This window comes from Acipenser ruthenus, chromosome 1 (genome assembly GCF_902713425.1).
Source record: "Acipenser ruthenus chromosome 1, fAciRut3.2 maternal haplotype, whole genome shotgun sequence".
Lineage (NCBI taxonomy): Eukaryota > Metazoa > Chordata > Actinopteri > Acipenseriformes > Acipenseridae > Acipenser > Acipenser ruthenus.
Window position 1 is genome coordinate 83,262,914 of NC_081189.1, and position 20,143 is coordinate 83,283,056.

Sequence of the window (20,143 nt, forward strand, 5' to 3'; positions counted from 1 at the left end):
CCAATAAAGGTAAAGTTCATCAACTTTACATCCACAGTTGATAATAGCATAGTATACACATACTTACTATAATAAAATATTATGACATTATTATTATGTTAGTTGGCTCAATAGTATGTGCAAATGAAAATGGTTGGGTAATTTGAATGGGGATAATTTCAATAGATGCAAATACAAACCGGCAAGAAGTAAGGCAGACAGAGACAGGTGAACAGAAACTGTTAATTATTCTTTTAAACTTCACTTAAAAAGTGACACCAGGCATTCAATCGAATAACAAGGAAGTAGTTCACTGCAAAGAGGTAGAGATGCATGTAATAGCATAGCATAGCTATCGACTACCTATAGAGTTGAATAAAAATCTCTTAACGCGAATTCATTGAGCAAGATTTGTTTTAAAAAAAACAAAACATGAAAAAGAAAAACTATTGGTTCCACGAATTTGTTCAGATACGGGGCTTAACATCAGCTTGCTGCAAGACTTACATAATGAAGCCCCAGAAAGTCCCAGGTGGATATACTGAGAAATGTGTTGAACTCGTATGGACTACCGGTATACTAGATCCCCAATAACAACAACTATATATGATGTTATCATCATCATCATCATCATCATCATCATCATCATCATCATCATTATTATTATTATTATTATTATTATTATAAGAATAATATCCAGTGGAAAATGTGGGCGAGTAGGGTAGCCTATTGTAAATGTACTACCAATATTTTTAAAAGGTACTGTACAAAACATGCTGACTGGCACTTTTATATCATTAACCTAAAGTGCTGGTATTTTAGCTGAATTCGTAGACTACCATAATAATCAGATTTGCTGAAGCTACGGTTCTGTTGGAAAACTTTTATATATTATATATGTATGTATATAATAGAATTATAATAAATATATATGCAGTCAAAAATGTTTAGTAAATAATACAGGGCTAGTACGCAGCCCTTTCTTATGGAATGTTGTTGTGTTTTTTTGTCTTATTTGGATAACGCTATGCCTGGGTTTTTGTTTTGTTTCTCATGCTTTTTTATTCAATTTATTTGGTGGCCAAATGAGGCAGGCGGCACTTGCAGTGCTTCAACACAGCCTAAACTCCACTGTGATCTCACGCAAGGCCAAATTGGAACTCAGACAGAAACATATAAATATACCCTCCCGTATTTTAATATTAGGTTATTTACATTTGGAAGGATCATTTCTCTGGCTGAAAAGAAAACTATCTGGAAATCCACACTACTCGAAAGGTACTACCACAATAGCGAGAGATGTAGGTAAGACTTATTCTTCTTTTTCCATGGAAACTGCCCTATTACTCACCTTTACTGCTGGGCTATAAGGAACGGCCACTTTTTTAATCACAGTGAGGTAGCCTGGGACAGTGGCAGATATTTTGTAATTACCAGGAGCCAGAATCCTCCAGTAATCACCATCCTTTGCTGTAATAGAAAACATAAGGTGAGTACTAACAATGTTATAAAAACAATTAACCTGCAACCAGTGTTGCACATCAACATTGACTGGAAGGTGTATTGTGACTAACATAGCACCTATCCATTGTTTTATAAATAACACACATTATATATATATATATATATATATTTATTTATTTAGCATAAACTGCATATATAATGTAAGAACTAGTGTCAGGACTTCTGTATAAAACAAAAGAAACTGAAACTGTAACATACATTATGATGTCTGTCTTTACTTGACCTCTAGATGGCAGCAATGAACAACTTGTTAGTTGTTACTTGTTGACACTACAGTCTGTTTTAATATTCCCAGAAGTTTTCCCTGAAACTAAATGTGCATATTCACAGTACAAAAAAAGAAAACTCAGGGTAATTTCTTCCTAGCAGCTGCAGTTTTTCCTGATTTTCATGACACAATGTCATTTTTATAGAGCAATGCAATTTGTAGTTTGTGTACCTGAAGTGATGTCATGGTTTAATCCCTCCACAGATATGGTAGCATTGGAAATGGGGATTCCCTGTAGGTCTCGGACAAACCCTTTTACACCTCGATGGATCTGAGGGAAGAAAATAATTGCATTAGAACTGCCTTGTAGTAAGCGACACATTTTTATACAGATACCCAAATCATTAAAAAAAAAAAAAAAATCATATTTACAGTCACCCCAACACTTTGCAGTGGGTTCATATAAATGATTTACTATTAGAAATATTAGCCCAATTTACTAGCCCAGTATGTTTGTTTTTAACAGCTATACCAGCATTATCGGGATTAAAATACAACACACTGTTCACTATCGGTGTTACTATGTACTATCACTATGTACTCTTTGCAGTGTTTCTGCAGTATGATGACTGTTTATGCATATCTGTCCAGATATCTGGATAACACAAGACAAGAACATTTTTAAATATGTGTCGATTCATGAGTCGATGATCCTAGGATTTAGTCAATAACATGAATTCCAAACAAATAGATGGATGTGAAGACAGACACATTTTGGAGCTATCTTTAGTATGAGAAGGTTACTTTGACATGGATGTTCCTATTTTCAAGAACAAGAGTAATATCTGCAACCTATCCTAGTATCCTGGCCTAATTTTGTCTATGTGGATAAAACAGTTGTGTCTTATTAAATAACTTAGTGTCACCAAACTGGTGCCAAACTCTTGCCTGCTCAATATAATTGACAAGGGAGTTCTTGTTTTGATCCCAATAGCTCTTCAGGGTATCTTCAGCTGGGAATTTGTCACAGCTCAACTCCACTGTGATCTCAAAACAGTTGCTGCTCAGGTAGTTGAAGTCCTGCATTCCTGAACAAGAAAAGAAGCACAAGTTACAACCTCTCGATTTCAATTACATTACAAGCTTGAATACCCTGCTTCCAAATACTTGTCTACTGCCAACATTACCATTCTGCTATGGATACTCTGCAGAACTCCTTATCAGGTAAACTAAAGGCTACAGCAGTCTCCTGAAAATTATACAGACTATTACTGTTTAAAAGCATTTGCTACAGCTTTGTTAACTACATAAGGTATGCACATTAATAATGTGCAGGTAATAAGGTATTTGAATTCAGTTTCTTCATAGTATATATCTAGGCTTGCTACTTTTCGATTTTAATTGGTAAAGCTCGTTAAACATCGAATTCCCAAAAAATATGAATTCAACTGAAATAAATTTACACAGGATAAACGTCGGTAAAACCGCTCGCTATTTTTTATTTTCTTACCAAAAATAATCTTTTAGAAACCCTCTCTAGTTTGTCTAGTTTTTATACTTGCTGTCTGTCCCGTCTCCATTCAGCTCTGTATGGCTAGAGGTCGCTGTCAGTCATCTCAGTGGTCCCGTAGTAGGCTACTGTAGTTTCACTGTCAGTCATTCCATCCTGTTCTGACAGATGTCGTTATCTGAAGCAGCGCTAGAATGCGCTAATTCGTTTAAATGACTGTCAATCATAAAGACCTGCACTGACTGTGCACTTTCATTTGCAAGCTATAGCGCCTGTCATTCAAAGCGCCTACTGTGAAATTAGTGGGCTACGGTGTAGGTAAGCTTTTGCTATAGGTATACAGTAACAGTTACTAGTTTGATTTGAAAATGGGGCACAAGAGGAAAACACTTAATGAGCATTGTGCCGAATACCCTGAATGACAGCTGAAGTCTCCACGGCAGGACGAAGCGGGCCCATCTGCCTTGTGAGTCCAGCTGTGCTGAGCTCAGACTCTGAATAATAAGTGCAAATTTGTTCTGTTCAACTATCTAATGTTTTGTTCTGTGCATATTATTTTTAATCGTAAATTTATGCTATAAAGGGTCTGTGTAATACACTTTTATATGCTGTTTTCTATGGTTTATTTGAGACAAATTTTAAATTTGTGTGTGATCTTTATCTTTACAAAGTATAGCTCTGCTGTGACCAAACGTTATTTCAATTAGAATGTTGGTAACCATGGTTTTGTTGCATGTTGAATATGAGGGGGAGACCTTTCTCAATGGCATAAAAAGTCATTTTATAAAAGTTGGTTTTCTTTTAAAGCATAAAGGTCGATTTCACACATTCTCTGCTTGAATTGAAAAATAAAGATAAAAAAAACGGTAAATTCTATCTAAAATAAACATCGATATTAATTGTCGATTTGGCAAAAAAAAAAAAAAATCAAATAGTAGCAAGCATATACAGTAAGTATATATATATATCTATCTATATATAGGTATACACAACATTAGTTTTATGGTCTGTTGTTTCAAGTGGTGTTATCTTTCCTGTACAATGGCAGCCTGCAGTTTTGACTCATTAACTCACCTCCAGGGACACTGTACCAAGCCCCTCCATTGGTAATTCCATCCACAAAGCTGCTGTCGTCGTCATTCTTGCGGCATGGTGGTCTGTCGGGGTCGGACATGATTGGATTGAGGCTTGAGTAGGCCTGGGCTATGCTCTTGAAGGTGGCATCATCAGGACATGCACTGTATTCATGAGTGGAGCCTGTTAAAACAAAGCAGGGCTTTCCTTCTCTGCATGGTGGCAAACAATTCACTCATAGCTGTTCTGCAGTCTCCCTGTTTGCATCTAATCCAAGTAACACACATGGCAATTGAAAATAAGTAAGGTAGGGTAGTTCATCGAGTTGCATCATCACACATTGACAGTGAAAAGAAATACGTCGGTGGTGTCTCACCCATGGGAACAACTTGCTTCTCGTGGTGCCCTGGTTTAACACACGACATAGCACCCTGCTGTCAATAAAACTACAACTTTCTGAACTGCCTTGCTTTTTTTAACACCTTGGACTTTCAAAGCATATCAAAAACACAAGAAAACAATTGTACAGTCTTAAAATAATGTGTATAGTATCAGTCTACAGTATAATGTCTATCAGCTGAAAATCATAATAGTGTGTCAATACATTTTCTTGTTTATGTGCATTAAATGGGTCAGATTACTGTTCCACACACAGATACACCATAAACTGTATAGAACACAAATGCCTTCTTGAGATCACGCTCACCATTCAGGTAAGTCCTTTCAATTTGGTAGAGAGTGATCAGAGAAGCTCTGGGAGCTCAATATAATTTTTGCAAAAAAAAAACAAAAAAAAAACACACATCTTTCTTTTTAAACAGAATGGTTCAACCCAGTTTCTAAGAAGTTCTAAACCAGCACAATCTAGACAGCAACCCAGGAAACATTTTAGAGACGCTTGAAGCTAAACTCACCACTACGCGTCTCATCATATGGATAGTTGGCCACAATATCTCCCCCATGCAAATTAGCAGAGAGGACGAATGGAATATCCATGATCCAGTGGATGACAGCCTTGGTCTCTGGGGCAAGCTGCAGGAGAAAGTACATCACATAGACTTTTTAAAGAAGGTTCAATGTTACCATAATTAAGATTTTATAAAGTTGTTGTGAGGCTCAATAAATGTGTCCCGTAATATGGTGGACTTCAAATAAACTCTATAACACTTATATCACTGTCTTTCAATTCACTCACAACTATGTTCCATGTGGACTGCGGAGCTACTGTTGTCTGTGCTATTTTTAGTGTTCCCACCAAAACACAATTCGTGAGTTAATACTGAAAAAAATTAAGGCTCTACATAAATCACGACGAGATCTTCAAAAAATGCAGCTTACGACCAAAGCAAGAAAAATTATTTTATTTCATAAAAATACCGATCTGAAATGGCAGAAACGTGAAACAACTAGCATTACTTTTAAAAGGCAATTTTATATACATGTACAAGTAGAAATGTTTTACACTAAATCGCTTACAAAATAATAAAGTCCAACAAACTTTGTTGACTGAAAGGTGCGTTTGCAGTTATTCACAGTAAATAAAGTTGGAACACAAAATCGAGCCCAGACATACCTGCATATTTACAGTTACAGGCATTCAATTTCAAACAAAAATGCACTCGCTAAATTTCAGATACTGCCAAACATGGTCTTTTTTTTTATAGCACTGACAAACAGCTTTTTGTGAAACTGTTGCAGACTTTCTTCTTGTTTGAATTCATGCTGTAGTGTCTGTACAGGTACACATGTGATCACGTGAGCATTCCCTAGGGCTTTACCAGAAAACTGATCTTCACTTAAGTTCAGGTACCTCCAGCTTAAAAGCGAACATGGCTTGTGAACTGTTTTTATCTACCTTTAAAAAAAAAAAATTAAAACGTGTAAAAGAATAAAAGTACCGGCAACTTTTTATTTTTTAATTAAGTAAATAAAAAGATAACTATAAAAATGAGTTGCTTTTATTACAAGGCAAGTTAAAACAGCTTAATAATGTAGTAATTAAAAATATCTAGTAGACTACATGTGTTAGTGCTAATTGTGCTGCTTGTTCAGTAACTTGTTCACAGCGTGTTCATAAAGTTTATTCAAAGTAATCAGTCTGCATCCAGTTGTTTGATTTCTACAACTTGTCATTCAAACCGGAGACGAGTTGCTATTCCTGTTGGGCTTACTGTATTGCCGCTGACATTGAAAGACAACATTCAGAGGGTGTGGTACTAGAACAGAGATGTTCTTTCATGAAGCAGAAGAAAGGTCAATTACATAATTACATAATAGAATACTGTATTTACATATTTTTCAGGTTAAAGGAAATCTCTGATCCATTTTTTAACATACAGATAGACCTCTTATATGCCACAAAGAAGCTTATTTCTGCCACCCCAACGTTTTCATTGGGGGGGGGGGGGGGGGGGGTCCTGCCTCCAGTGCTATTTTCCATGTATAGTACCGTGTATTGCTATTTGTCTTCAGTTTTACAATGTAATGTAAGTGCAATACACAGCATGAATATCTTACCTTGGAGTTCTGATCCACAGCTTTCTTCATGTTCTTTAAAAGGTGATTATTTGCTCCTCCATCCTTCTCATTCATGTAGATGATCCTGTCCAGATCTGGGAAGTTCCTGTTGAGGTCTATTCCCTGGGCATTGCTGCGACCAACAAACCAGTCCTTGAGGTCTCCAGCCTACATGGGGCAGAGAATGGACAAAAATCCATTGAAAACCAGATATTAATTTCAAGTAATTGCCAGCCAAAAGGTTTATAGCATGCAGCGCCAACTATATACTGCATTATAGAAACCAACAGTGTCTTAGTAAATAACATAACCTAAGCAATTGAGCAGACTGTTACTTGAATTATCTGCAGTATAATGGATCTCCTATATATAAAATATATGTAACAAATGCCATAATATATTTAAAATGCACTAGACACTCAATTGCACAAGTATTATTTTTTTGTTTAATTGAGAGGAAGTTGAATATAAACAAAACTCTGAAATTTGATATTTAAGAGGTGTATAATTGATCAATTCTATTATAAATATATCTTAATATCCAGAAATTATCTTATATGATATTTACTTGTATCCACAGACTATAAGTAGGCTTACTAGTTTTCGATTATAATCAGTAAATCTCATTAAACGATGAATTCCCAAAAATATGAGTTTGACCGAAATAAATTTATATAGGATAAATGTCGGTAGCTCTCATGTCGACAATTCATGCCTTTTTTAGAATAATGACACAGTTTTGTTCCAGTTAATGATACAAAACATATTTGTCCTGTAGTAAACTATATGCATTTGTTTAAATGTAAAGAACGACTAAATGTGCAATATTAAAACACTGCTCTTTAATTCACCATTAGTTTTCTTTCTTTTTTTTCTCGCAGTAATAATCTGCTGTCACAGGCAAACATGAAATCCAGTTGATATCATGACCCGCTTATATCACGAATCATGCCTGTAAGGCAATCGGGATATGAAGTGGGTTAATCTGTACCTTCAGAGCAAGTGTAATAATAATAATAATAATAATAATAATAATAATAATAATAATAATAATAATAGATAAATAAAAACTTTTTGTAGATTTATTTTAATCGTTTCTCATTTACCGCAGGTCTGTGAAAAGCGTTATATAAATAAAATTCACCCCCGTCGTTATGGTACAGGCTAATTATGACCCTTTCATTACCCAAATAGCAAGTATGTTTTAAGTTAAACCAAAATGAAAAAAAAATGGAAAAACGAGACCATATTTGAATTGTTTCAATTTCATTGAGTTCTAAAAATTGAACTGATAAGCGTTGCACGGACCCCCAGTCTATACATCCAAAAATGTAAAAACAAATGTATTTAACATAAAAAAGATACACCAAACATATCATAACTGTTATAAAAATAAAAGTATAGAAATAAGTTGCACTTTATTTAGATGGTATGACTTGGAAGCTGAAAATATTTTCTTGTTTGTGTTTATGAATTATGGGAAGGCAGCACTGTGATGACATTGCTGGTTGGCGTGCAGTGCCGAGTGTGTATTTTCTCCAATCTTGCCAAATATTTCCTCATTGTGTTTACACTCACAAAGTATACTGGAATCCGTCCTCTACAAACTATATACAAACTCAACTTTTGTGAGAATAAGAGGACCGATTCTGGAATACGTTCGCTAGTGTTTACACTACTAAAATATTCCGGAACGCGTCCTCTTATCTGCTCGTTTCGGAATATGTGTGCTAGTGTAAATGCACCTAATGAGTACTGTGCACAATACCCTGACTGACGACTGAAGTCTCCGCGGCAGGACGAAGTGGGGCTGTCTGCCATGCCTTCGAGTGACTGAGTCGAGCTCAGACTCCGAATAATAAGCGCAAGTTAGTTCTGTTCAACTAGCTAATATTTTGTTCTGTGCATATTCTTGTTAATCGTAAATTTATGCTTGTGGCAATGTGCCCCGCCCCTGTGTACATTTGTGTGTTAATGTTGGTGTATAGAGATTGGTACACGGGATATAAACGGGTCTGTGTTTCACGTGGTATTTAAATTGTATAATTATATTTAGGCACGGGATTGCACATCACTTCACTTGCATTTAAAGTATGTAATAATATGTGAGCACGGTGTTGCACGTAATGAATTCACGTGCTGGGATTCAAGTGAATAATTAATTAGTAATTGAATCCCAGCACAACAGTAGCGACACGTAGCACTCACTCGGGGTTGGGTGTTCGAGAGTGGAGAACGGGAGAGAGAGGAGGAGAAAGTAAAATAAAGTAAATTAAATTGATAGTTGTTTTCACTCACCGTGTTTGTTCGTTTGTCTGTTTACTGTTTAGTACGTTTTTGTTCGTCTATTTATTTTGGCCTCAAGTGCCGTGTCCTGTCTTTTTGTGTTTTCTTATTTTGTTTATTAAATGCTGAGCACAACGAAGCGCTCAGCTTCACCAACCTCACTGTCTCTGTCTGTTGTGTGTTACTTCCTGTTTCTGGTCTGACGCCACCCACTCCGGCCGTCTTTGTGACAATGCTATAAAAGTCTGCATGCAAGGTATGCTACCAGGGTGTAAGGCTTAAGATGGCTCCATTGGATAAACCAATCTTATTTAGGCACAAAAAATAAATACTTTTATGAGCAATGTGTTTTATCATTTCATTAAAACTAAAAACACATTTTGATGGATTTTATGTTGCTTTTGCAATTCTGTTTACTGAAGATTTCTCATGCACTGCACGCACGTTTTGCCCTGTTTGAGCCTTCTCAAATTCAACACAAGCTCCCCACTATCTTATTTGGCATGCACATAGCATACAATATCATAACAAATGCCCAAGCAGAGATTCAGAAAATCTGGGCAAGATAACCAAGCCCAATCAATCACAAATCACCATTAGCTGGATAAGCATACTTCTAAATATCTGATAAGGAATGTTTGCACATAAATGCTGTGTGTGTTATGAAGGAACAGAGGGGTGTACAGTTGTGAGGGGGTCAAACCAAATGCATCTTGAAGTCTCATTTGGCTAGGTGCTCAGTACATAAACTGTACCTACTATAGCATGGAGTATGGAAGTATGTTTATTTTGTAAATAAAAAGAAAAACCTGCTTTTCACGCTCATTACCTGGGAGGCCGCTTTCTCAAAGCCGTCTGGGTTCATTGAGGGCATGAGGTGGATGCGTGTGCTGTGGATCAGGTTAATGATGGTCTCATTGCCTTTCTGGTACTCGTTACACAGGTACTGTGCCAGGAAAATAATCAGCTCCCTGCCCACCGCCTCATTCCCGTGCATGTTTCCAATGTACTTGAACTCGGGCTCTCCTGCAAGAGAGAATAAACGCATGCAATACTACTTAAAATACATAAAACCAAAATGCTCAGTGTACATGTATTTTTCACACATACCGTGCTTTTTAATATGCTTTCATATAATGGTCAATGATTCTCCAGATAAGACGCAACACTGAAGTCCTTGGGCAATACTGAGTCCAGTGCCACAGAGAGATCCTTTATTATTCCCTCCCCATCACAAACATTGCATGCAGTGTCCACAATAATCACTTTTTTTCAGTGTTCAATAGGTTAAATTTGTACTGTATCACAAAACCAGCTCAGCTCAATGACTGGTTAAAACCTCATCATCGGATGAAAAATAGATTGAACTATTGCCCTAACATCGTTACAACACCAGTCAATAGTCTCCGTCTGTCATGTGATTGGTTCACATCACTGTCAGTCCCACTCCTTTTCAAAGGAACGCCTTTCTCCACTGCACCCTTCACAACAAGAGAAAATGGCTGATTCTGTGAGTTAACAGAAAATGAATCACAAAACATACTAGAAAAGACAGATGCTCCAAACACTAAAATGGTGATTAAAACAACAATAATTGGCTATTTTCAAATTGGGAGAAAAACCAGGTAAAAATCAATTGGCGACTACTACATTTATTAAAAATATATATATAAAAATATATACATACAACATCACTGTCACTGTTTTCTGACTTTCTGAAATTCAAACAAATTCAACTCGATGAAAACAAATATGGCAAGCGGGATATAAACTGGATTATGCAGTAGTCTACAAACCAGACGGAGACAGAGAAAAACTTTATTCTGATGATGACGCTGATTACACTTCATTAAACTTATTACAAGAAACTGGATTAACTGCAAAGTCTGGTGATTTTTTAGTTACTGGGAAATAAATAAGGCATCTGCATGCCAAGTCTTTCTTGGTGTAGTTTACAGCAGAATCTACCATCTTTAAAATACAGCTATAGCTTAAAGTTTTGCATCACCTAGAATTTTAGGATTGAGACATAATTCGAAACAAAACTATATGTGGGGCTTCCGAGTGGCACATCTGGTAAAGGCACTCCGCGTGGAGTGCAGGATGCGCCCTGGATTCGAATCGGCAATGTCCAGGCTATTTCACTGCCGAACGTGGACGGGAGTTCCCAGGGAGCGGCGCACAATTGGCCGAATGCCGCCCGGGGGGGGGAGGGTTTAGGTCGGCCAGGGTGTCCTCGGCTCACCGCGTACTAGCGACCCCTGTAGTCTGGCCGGGCACCTGCGGGCTTGCCTGTAAGCTGCCCAGAGCTGCGTTGTCCTCCGATGCTGTAGCTCTGAGGTGACTACGTGTTGGGCCTGCAGTGTGTAAAAGAAGTGGTTGGCTGACGGCACACGCTTCGGAGGACAGCGTGTGTTCATCTTCGCTCTCCCGAGTCAGCGCAGGGGTGGTAGCGGTGAGCTGAGCCTAAAAATAATTGGCTATTCAAAATTTAGGAGAAAATAATAAAAACAATTGGCGACTACCAAATTTAAAAACAAAAATAAATATATATATTTTTTTATTTAACATGATGTAATCAAAGAAATTATAAAATGATATCACAAAAAAGTCTACAGGAAGCCATAACAGTAGTACTGTATTTCATGTTAGATTTTTGACAGTTTTTTAAAAATGTATTATCATAACCCTGGTTCCCTGAAATAGAAATGTAACCATTACCTAATGGGTGTGTACTCGTATTGGGAACGTGTGGACATTACTCTGGCATTTTGCATAGTGTCAATGACTCTATTAGAAAGCCCAAGATGACTCAATGCAGCCGATCAGGGGCCATACCCAGAGCCAGCGGCTCGATGGATCGGATGCCACAAGGTCCCTCGCACCTGACTTTGGGCAGGCTTCATGGCTGGCCACTAAGGAGCTGCATCAGAGCTGAAAACCAGTCTCCTGGGCCAATAAGGGGTTACTAATAGCACCCTGGCCCGGTCCTGCCTGACTTTCTCCAGACACAGCAGGAGCATGGCGAGCAGTTGGAAGGCATATAATAGTTGCCTCAGCCACTGGTGTGCCAAGGCATCTATTGGCAGTAGGTCCCCATCTCCTGTAATGAAGATCCAGAGGGGACAGTGGGTCGATTCCCAGGAGGCAAAGAGATATATCTCTGCTCTCCTGAACCTATTCCAAATGAGGCTCACCTCTTAGTGAAGCCTCCATTCTGAGGAGCTGGAAGCTCCTTGAGAGGAGGTCCACCACCCAGTTTATCACCCCAGGCAGGTGTACTGCCCACAGTGAGAGGAGGTTCTTGTGTGCCCAGAGCAAAATCTTGCGGGCTACGCAATGGAGACGGGGAAACCTGAGGTCATCCTGGTGGTTTATATCAGCAAGCGCCTTTAGACAGTGGCGAGGCATTGTCACTAGGCAGCCACATTTCAACGTGGGCTGAGAAACCCTGCTGCTCAACCAGGTTTGGAGAGGGCGCATGCGCAGGAGACCCAATGGAAGGGTCTGGGAAGCTGCTACCATCAAACCCAGAAGTCTCTGGAACACCACTATTGTAAGTGCTCTATTGAGCTGAAAAAGCTTCAGACAGATGGCTGTTCTCCAGATTGTCGTCCAACAGAGTGGACAGCATGGACCTGGAGTCCAAGCGCACTCCCAGATAAGAGGCTGTCTGCAAAGGTTTGAGCTGGCTCATTGCATGATTCACCGACAGGCCCAACTGATGAAGGTGGCCGGTGACAAGCTCCTTGTGGGCCTCAGCCTGTGCTGGAGACTGGGCACAAATGAGCCAGTCGTCCAGGTAATTGAGCACTCTGATGCCTCTGAGTCTCAATGGAGCTAGGATAGCTTCCATGCACTTTAAAAAAGACATGGGGAGCTAGAGAGGCCAAATGGCAGGACACGGAACTCGTAAGCTGTTCGTTGAAAAGCGAACCGCAGGTACCTCCTGTGAGCTGGTTTTATGGGGATGTGGAAATAGGCGTCTTTGAGGTCCACTGTGGTGAACCAGTCGCCTGGCCTGATTGACTGCAACAGCTGTTGCATGGTCAACATTTTGAACCTCCGTCGACTCAGATACAGGTTGACTTGTCTGAGGTCGAGGATTGGTCTGAGGCCACCATCCTGCTTGGGCACCAGGAAGTACCTGGAGTCAAACTCTTCCATCAAGTGGAGAGGGTCTATCGTGCAAACAGCCCATTTTTGCAGCAGAGCTCTCATCTCCTGAGACAATACCGCAGCATTTCGTGGGTCTGTGACTAAAGTTGTAAAGTTGTAGTCACGCACTGAAATCGAGGGGGACTGTGCCTGAATTGCAAAGAATAGCCAGTCTGAAGTAGTAAGCACCCAGATGTCTGTGGTGCACTGATGCCAATACTCCAGGTGGCTCCCTAAACTGCTAGGACTGCAGCAAACTGCTAGGGCTGCTGCTGGGCTTGTGGCTTAGCCTGAGGTTTTTGCCTCTGCGCCTGGTGGCGGAACTTGTTAAAGATCCTTTAAGCAGTTCGGTTGTGAAAACCGCCTTTGACTGTAGTTACAGTCTATGAGGTTGCTGGGGCCTTGGGCACCAGTTTGCCGCTGGTTTACGCACTGGGGGTCACCGCTTGGGATGCAAACGCACCAGCTCACTTGTGGACTTCCATGCGTGGTGAGAGTGCTGCAGCATTTTATCCATTTCAGGACCAAAGATATGCCCTGGTGTAAAGTGGGCATCTAACAGCGGTGCTTTATCCTCATCAGGTACGAGTGCCTGGGAAAGCCAAAGCTGCCCATTCAGTTTGGAGAGATGGAGCAGGTTTTTATTCACAAAACGCAGCTCCTCTACTGCTGCGGTGAGGGTCTATGACTCAGAGAAGGAGCCTTCAATAAACAGGCCTTGTAGTCTACCAGTATACTATTATAATTACCCAGCATTGCATGCAAACACACCGGCTGAGTAAACTCGCTTCAAAATGACTTCTGAGACCTGACACTGCTAGTATAGGCACCTGCACGAGAGAGGCACTTACAGCATCTACGGGAGGAAATTGGGCCAAACCCAGCTTCTCTGCGTCATACAGGCTGTACAACGCCCCCACCGACCAGGAAGCACTGGGGGGGGGCAGCAGGTTTCATTCATCACCTATAATTCTATAGGTGATGAAAAACATTTGGCCATAGTTGTACTTTCCTTGCAGAATAGCAGATGAAAGACTTACAAACTTGACAAGTAACATTTTGCTAATTTTACTTAAACATTGATTAGAAGCTTAACAAATTCATATTTATTATTAGTTACTCTATAATAATGCATTTACATATTAAGTCAACTGAACATTTCATCTCCCAGGAAAATCTGAATAATGTGATTCATGTTCACTCATGTTGATATGATAAAAATGTATCACAGCAATGAAATAATCTAGAGAGTCCAGGTTCAATTTGACTAAAATGAAAATATAACGAGAAAATGGCAGTTCTGTGGCAAATTTACCGTTCTGAAAATAAATGAATAAATAAAAAATACTTAAGAGACAGTTTAGCCAGACTCCTGATTGATGAAGACTTTGTAAATGCATAATGCTTCCATTTTGCAGTTTTTGTGAGTTTGTCATTACTGGATTGAATCCTGTGCAAATGCATCTATTTGGGTCTTAAAATACCAATTAAAAACGTGGATAGACTCCGTTTACACACCCTGTCCTGTTAAATAGGCAATGTCGTATGATTATGTTGTAACATCTAATACTTTTAGCCATTTTAGTAATCATTTAATTGACTAACTCGTTCTTGCTGAGAACTAAACTAGTTTAATACATGTAATGGCTGAGAACTGGGTGACGTGTTCTTTGTTAAGTGAGGAGTTGCTGAATGCTGCCAAGCAAGATAGGCCGAGACATATTCACACATATTCACAGTCTGTGTTGGAGAAAAAGGGAGCTAAGGAGAAGACTTGTCAAGGATTGTGTGGGTTGGGGTGGAGGTTTGGGTTTTTGTGTGCTTTATAATGTTAAACTTACCACAGTTGAAAAAGGCAGGAGAGTGCTGCCTTCACCAACTGTCCAGAGCTAATAGCTAAGTATTTGACATTCTCTGTTACTCTGTATCAGGGCTAATTGATAAACTCTAGAAGTAGTGTATTTCGCTGTATAATTGTACCTGTATGTTAATAAAAAGCCAGATTACTGTGATTTGGAATTGTTTGTTGTGTCTGGTAATTTTACTCTCAATAGATATTAAGAAAATAGTAGGCCTTGTTTTCTTACAATGTTTTATTCTGTTGAGGCAATACCACCACTACCATTCAATACAATTACAAAATTACATGATATTAGTCTGTCAATTCTTTCTAAGAAAATCCATTAGGGGTCAGTGGGCACAAGTTCTAGAACCCACGCACTCGGCTTGTGTTTAGACAATGTGTCACCTCCTGAAATTTAATGACACTCTTCTGGGAATGGGTTCAATTACTGATTCAAAATTTGAGTGCAGCAAGATTATGGTACCATCTGAGCAATGATCTGTAAATGTGCCCTTTTCCAGTAAATATATCCCAGGAAATGTAACAGAAGGATTTGTTTATGACACAGTGTAGTACAGCGTAGGCATTGTGCATCGGTGTTATAATTTTCAAACCATAAAATAAGGCGTGGGTGCTTTTATTGGTCTCTCTGTCTACTACAGGCAAACTATCTTATCTGTATTTCACACAAATGGACAAATGGTTGAATACATTGTGCCCAAATCCATTGACCAAATCAAAATTCAGGAGGTGACATCAAGCATTATCAATATTTAAATCACAGAATTACCCTCAAGTCTGCATAACATCAATACTTTATGCTAAATATATTGTACACACCTCTAGAAGCGCTTCCATTCCAAACATCTTCATTAGACCTGAGGATTTCTGATTATACCATTCACATCTTAGCAAGCACCACCCACATATTCTTGCTAACAATGGGATAATACACACACACATACACACACCCTCTCTTTCTCTCTCTCTTACACACACACACTAATTATTATTTGAAAATATTAATGATCCTCACTTGACTACACGTTAATTGGTCCTGTTTGATTAATATTAATTATTTGAGCTTTGTGCAAATAAAGGTTCATAACTTGACAGTTTCAGATAGTCCTGCATCTAAAAGCAGCTGGTGGATTGCTTAAGATCCAGATGTGACATACGGACAGATAGACATACCTGTATATCCCCATAATCTAATATTCTCTATAACGTATGCTAAATAATGTTAATGCTAATTAGATAAGCAGTTCTCCAGATATGGAAATTGTGTGCAGTGTGACGTATTTTGCAGACAAATGTACCTACATTCGTAGGGGATAAAAATACAAACCTCATAAATAACCCTGTGTGTGCAGCTGTGCCCTGATGTAATTTACTATTTGCACATTAAACTCAATATGCTCTTGCCGCCTCGCGATTAGGTACTGGGGTATGGGGAAGACCCTTCAGTAACTACTTTAACTTAAAAAAACATTTTTCTTACTGTTATGTAGAGGTGAAAAATAACAACATCTGATTGGCTAAACAGCATCACATGACCGTGTGTATATATAGCAGATAGCACGGCTTGAATACTAATGAGCCGCTTCACACTAAATAAATCACTACGCACCACTACATTCTAAATTCCATGACAAACTGCCATTTTATTTGTTATTAATTACAAAACCACTGCAAAAATGAGTGACATTCCACCTATTTCCTTTAATATATTTGGGGATGAAACACCACATAACTGGTACAACACCAACTTTGAGTGAAGACAACAGTCCATCTACACATAACAGTAGATGAGGAACAGCTAAATGAAATAGAAGAAAACAAAGATTTAAAAACAAAAAACAAAAAAAGCTACAGCATGGGCTAGTTCAGCGACGGCGAACCTATGGCACGCGTGCCCAGAGTGGCACGCAGAGTCGTATTTGTTGGCACGCCGAGTGAGCAGTTATCTGCTTTTTTTTTTTTTTTTTTTTTTTTTTTGCACGCCCTCTGAGTGGCACTTTGGAAAGCCAGTCAGTTTGATTTGCAAGGACGGCCCCGCCCCCAGTAATTAAGCAGCGCTAACTGTAGCCGTTATTATCTACACGTTCATGGTTGGCTGTTTATGCTGCTGAGCTGCTTTATTCAAGTACCCTGGGAACAGAAAGCTGATCAAAAACAGTAAGTCTGTCCCATGGAGGATCAAATGTAATTGAGGTCAGCTATAAATGTGTCAGTGGGACACGCGGGGAGGAAGGGATTGTTAGCCTGATGCTCGTAGCATTTTACTGACCGTCATCTGCTGTACTAAATGGAGAAATGGACACAATCTTTCATACTTTACACTCGGGGTCGGGGGTCTGCGAGCCTAAAATAGGTTGAAATTACATAACCAAGCACTTTCGGCTTACGTCTTTTTTAAAAAGATGTACAGCTTTTCGCACACGTGTTAATGTGCAGTGCGAGGTCTTTTGCAGGTGTCACTGGCGGCAACACGTGCATTGAACTTTAAAGCAAATGTCCCACGCAGTTTTGATTGTCAAACCTTTCCCTTGTCATAAATACCGAAAATATATTTCACTGTCACATACTCGTATCTCAAATTATGTGGGGAAAAGCAGGTTGTAAATTCTCAAAAAACAATCGTCTCAAAATAAATTATGCCTCTGATATGTAGAGTACATTTGTGGATACTCCTTTTTTTTCAAAGTAGTTTGACACCACAGAAATCTTTTTCTAATAAGTATGTTATCTGCTACTCGCCTTTTAAATTGTTATTTTACAAAATGTAAAATCAGTAGATATGTTTTATGTAAGTAAATATACAGTTGGAAAAAAATGACGGTACAGCGGTAATGGCTGCCACTGTGTGCAACTGCAAACAAAAAAACAAAACAATTATGGCCAGGGTTACTGGTGCAGCGCGCCAATTGAGCAAACGTCTTATATTTATTGTATGATGCACTGTGATTGTTGCTTTTACTGATGTTTAACATTATAATTCTAAACTTAATGCGTCATGAAATGTGATATGTATTTTACGGTAGTTTAGCAATATAATATTCAAACTATGTATTTATTGTATGATGCACTGTTATTCTTTTACAAGCTGTGAAGTGCTTTGAGATGATGTTCTACTATGAAAGGCGCTATATAAAATTAAGATTGATTGATCTTACTTGAATAAGGATTAAAGAGTCATTGTCCAAAATATATAGAGGGGCATATGCAAAGGTTGATGGGTCCCTGTGAGGTGCACTATCACTATTGCTTTTTATGTCTGTACATTTACAAAAAAAAGAATGTTTAGTGTACTTAGGGACAGAGAATGGGGAATGTAAGGGAATTGCTTAGGACAGATTGTGAGTTCTCAGGGACAAGCGGAAATTATGGGAGGTGAGGGGAGACCAGCATTAAGTGCCCAGTGAAGTATAAAGGGGAACAGGAGTGGGATGGGGTTGAAGAGAGAGAGAGTGTATGTTTGGTCTGGCAGTTATGATGGGGATATGGATGGGATGGGGGGAGGGGATGTGGTGGGCAATATTAACTGTGGCCATTTTTTGTTAGGTATGGCACCCAGCAAATATCTGCAATAGTGGGATAGCTGTTCATGCTGAAAGCTTCTGTTGTATAGAGACCTCTTCTGGGGAGATAGTAAGACAACCTGTTTCAGTGTGCTTCTTTGAACCACGGGTTGAAAAAATGTCAGCGAATATTCAGCAGCAGAAGTTCCATTAGTCATAGGAATGTAAATATTGTTCCCCCACACCTGCTCTCCAGACAACAGAGGGGGGAGGGGGGTTCAGGGTTTGGGGAGGTTGCGAGGGGATGAGGGCTGATGGAAGGGTTCTGTCCTAGTTCATGTAATGTTCTTGATTATTTTGTATTGTGGATTGCTGTTTTTTTGGTATGTTTGCTTAATAAAAACTTAATTACAAAAAAAGGAAAGTAAATATTATTTTAAAAAGTTACCGTTTAGCCGCCGGATAACCTTTTACACCCCTAATTAATCATTGGCACCCTTGGCACTTAGTGACGTATATTTTAAAAAAAAAATCCAACTTTGGGCACTCCAGCTAAAAAAGGTTCGCCATCCCTGGGCTAGTTAATGTATTTAAAGAAAAAAATATGGACATTCATTTTATGGAAATAAGTCAAAAAAATCTCAACAACATTAAGGGAATTTTATGCCAGTGCAAGAAATTCAACCAGTATTCATTCTCCAGTTTTATAACGCTGAGTTAGACTAAATATATATTTTAACAGTAGAAGTTTTAACATCTCTGCTGACCGTGAGTTTAAAACCAGCAATAATGTATTCCTGTCAGTCAGGAAAACTCTTAGAAAAGTAGGTAAAGACAAGGCCAGACACCACCCCCCGAATTACCGGCCATTACTTGAAGTGTCTGCGAAACGAAGGCACTGTCCACTGACACCGCGGTCGGATTGGTGCGTAAAGTCTGGTTCGACCCTCAACTTAATCTGGCACGACTTGGACGCGAGGGTGTCCAACAACTAACAAAAACATATTTTGAGATCCAAAAGGATGAAAACCTACTAGAATATGTGTGCCTCGCATACAATGAGTTCACAAACTCACTTCAAGATCCGGCTTCAGTCTCCATTGCAGCTGCTCCCCTTACTTTCTTAGTGTCATTTGAAACTCCGCCCATCATCACAGCTTGTGCTCAGTCCCCTAGTTGTTTCTAGTGAGATGGTACTTTCAATGCAGAAATTCACAATAAACGAACATGTGCAATTTATTTTTAATAAGCGAACAATTAATTAAATTCAATTTGGGACTACATTACACTGCGGATGTATACACAATAAAAGTTTCTTGTTTTGTAATAATTCAAAAAGTGTTTTAATTACTCTAATTATTTTTCATCCCCAAAATGACAGGTAGCCGTGTAATAAGCGGTATAAACCACTTCGGGGCGTGCGGTTCCGATGGTATATACCACTTCTGGGGTGGTTAAAGGCCCTCATCACCACCCCAGGCATGGTATACATCATGGGAACCACACAGTCTGTCGTGGTTTGT

At 39.0% G+C, this 20,143-nt stretch overlaps 1 protein-coding gene across 1 annotated transcript in view; it reads right to left on the reverse strand.

Annotated features, from left to right (window-relative positions):
* The window catches only part of LOC117420719 (carboxypeptidase E), a 49,167-nt gene that overhangs the window by 1,073 nt on the left and 27,951 nt on the right, over positions 1–20,143 (reverse strand). Inside the window, exons 2-8 of the mRNA XM_034034284.3 lie at positions 9,928–10,124; positions 6,813–6,980; positions 5,210–5,327; positions 4,296–4,478; positions 2,660–2,799; positions 1,943–2,042; positions 1,331–1,449 (exon numbers count right to left, since the gene is read on the reverse strand). Coding sequence (XP_033890175.2) covers positions 1,331–1,449; positions 1,943–2,042; positions 2,660–2,799; positions 4,296–4,478; positions 5,210–5,327; positions 6,813–6,980; positions 9,928–10,124 — 1,025 coding nt within the window. The remainder of the gene's footprint in view (positions 1–1,330; positions 1,450–1,942; positions 2,043–2,659; positions 2,800–4,295; positions 4,479–5,209; positions 5,328–6,812; positions 6,981–9,927; positions 10,125–20,143) is intronic.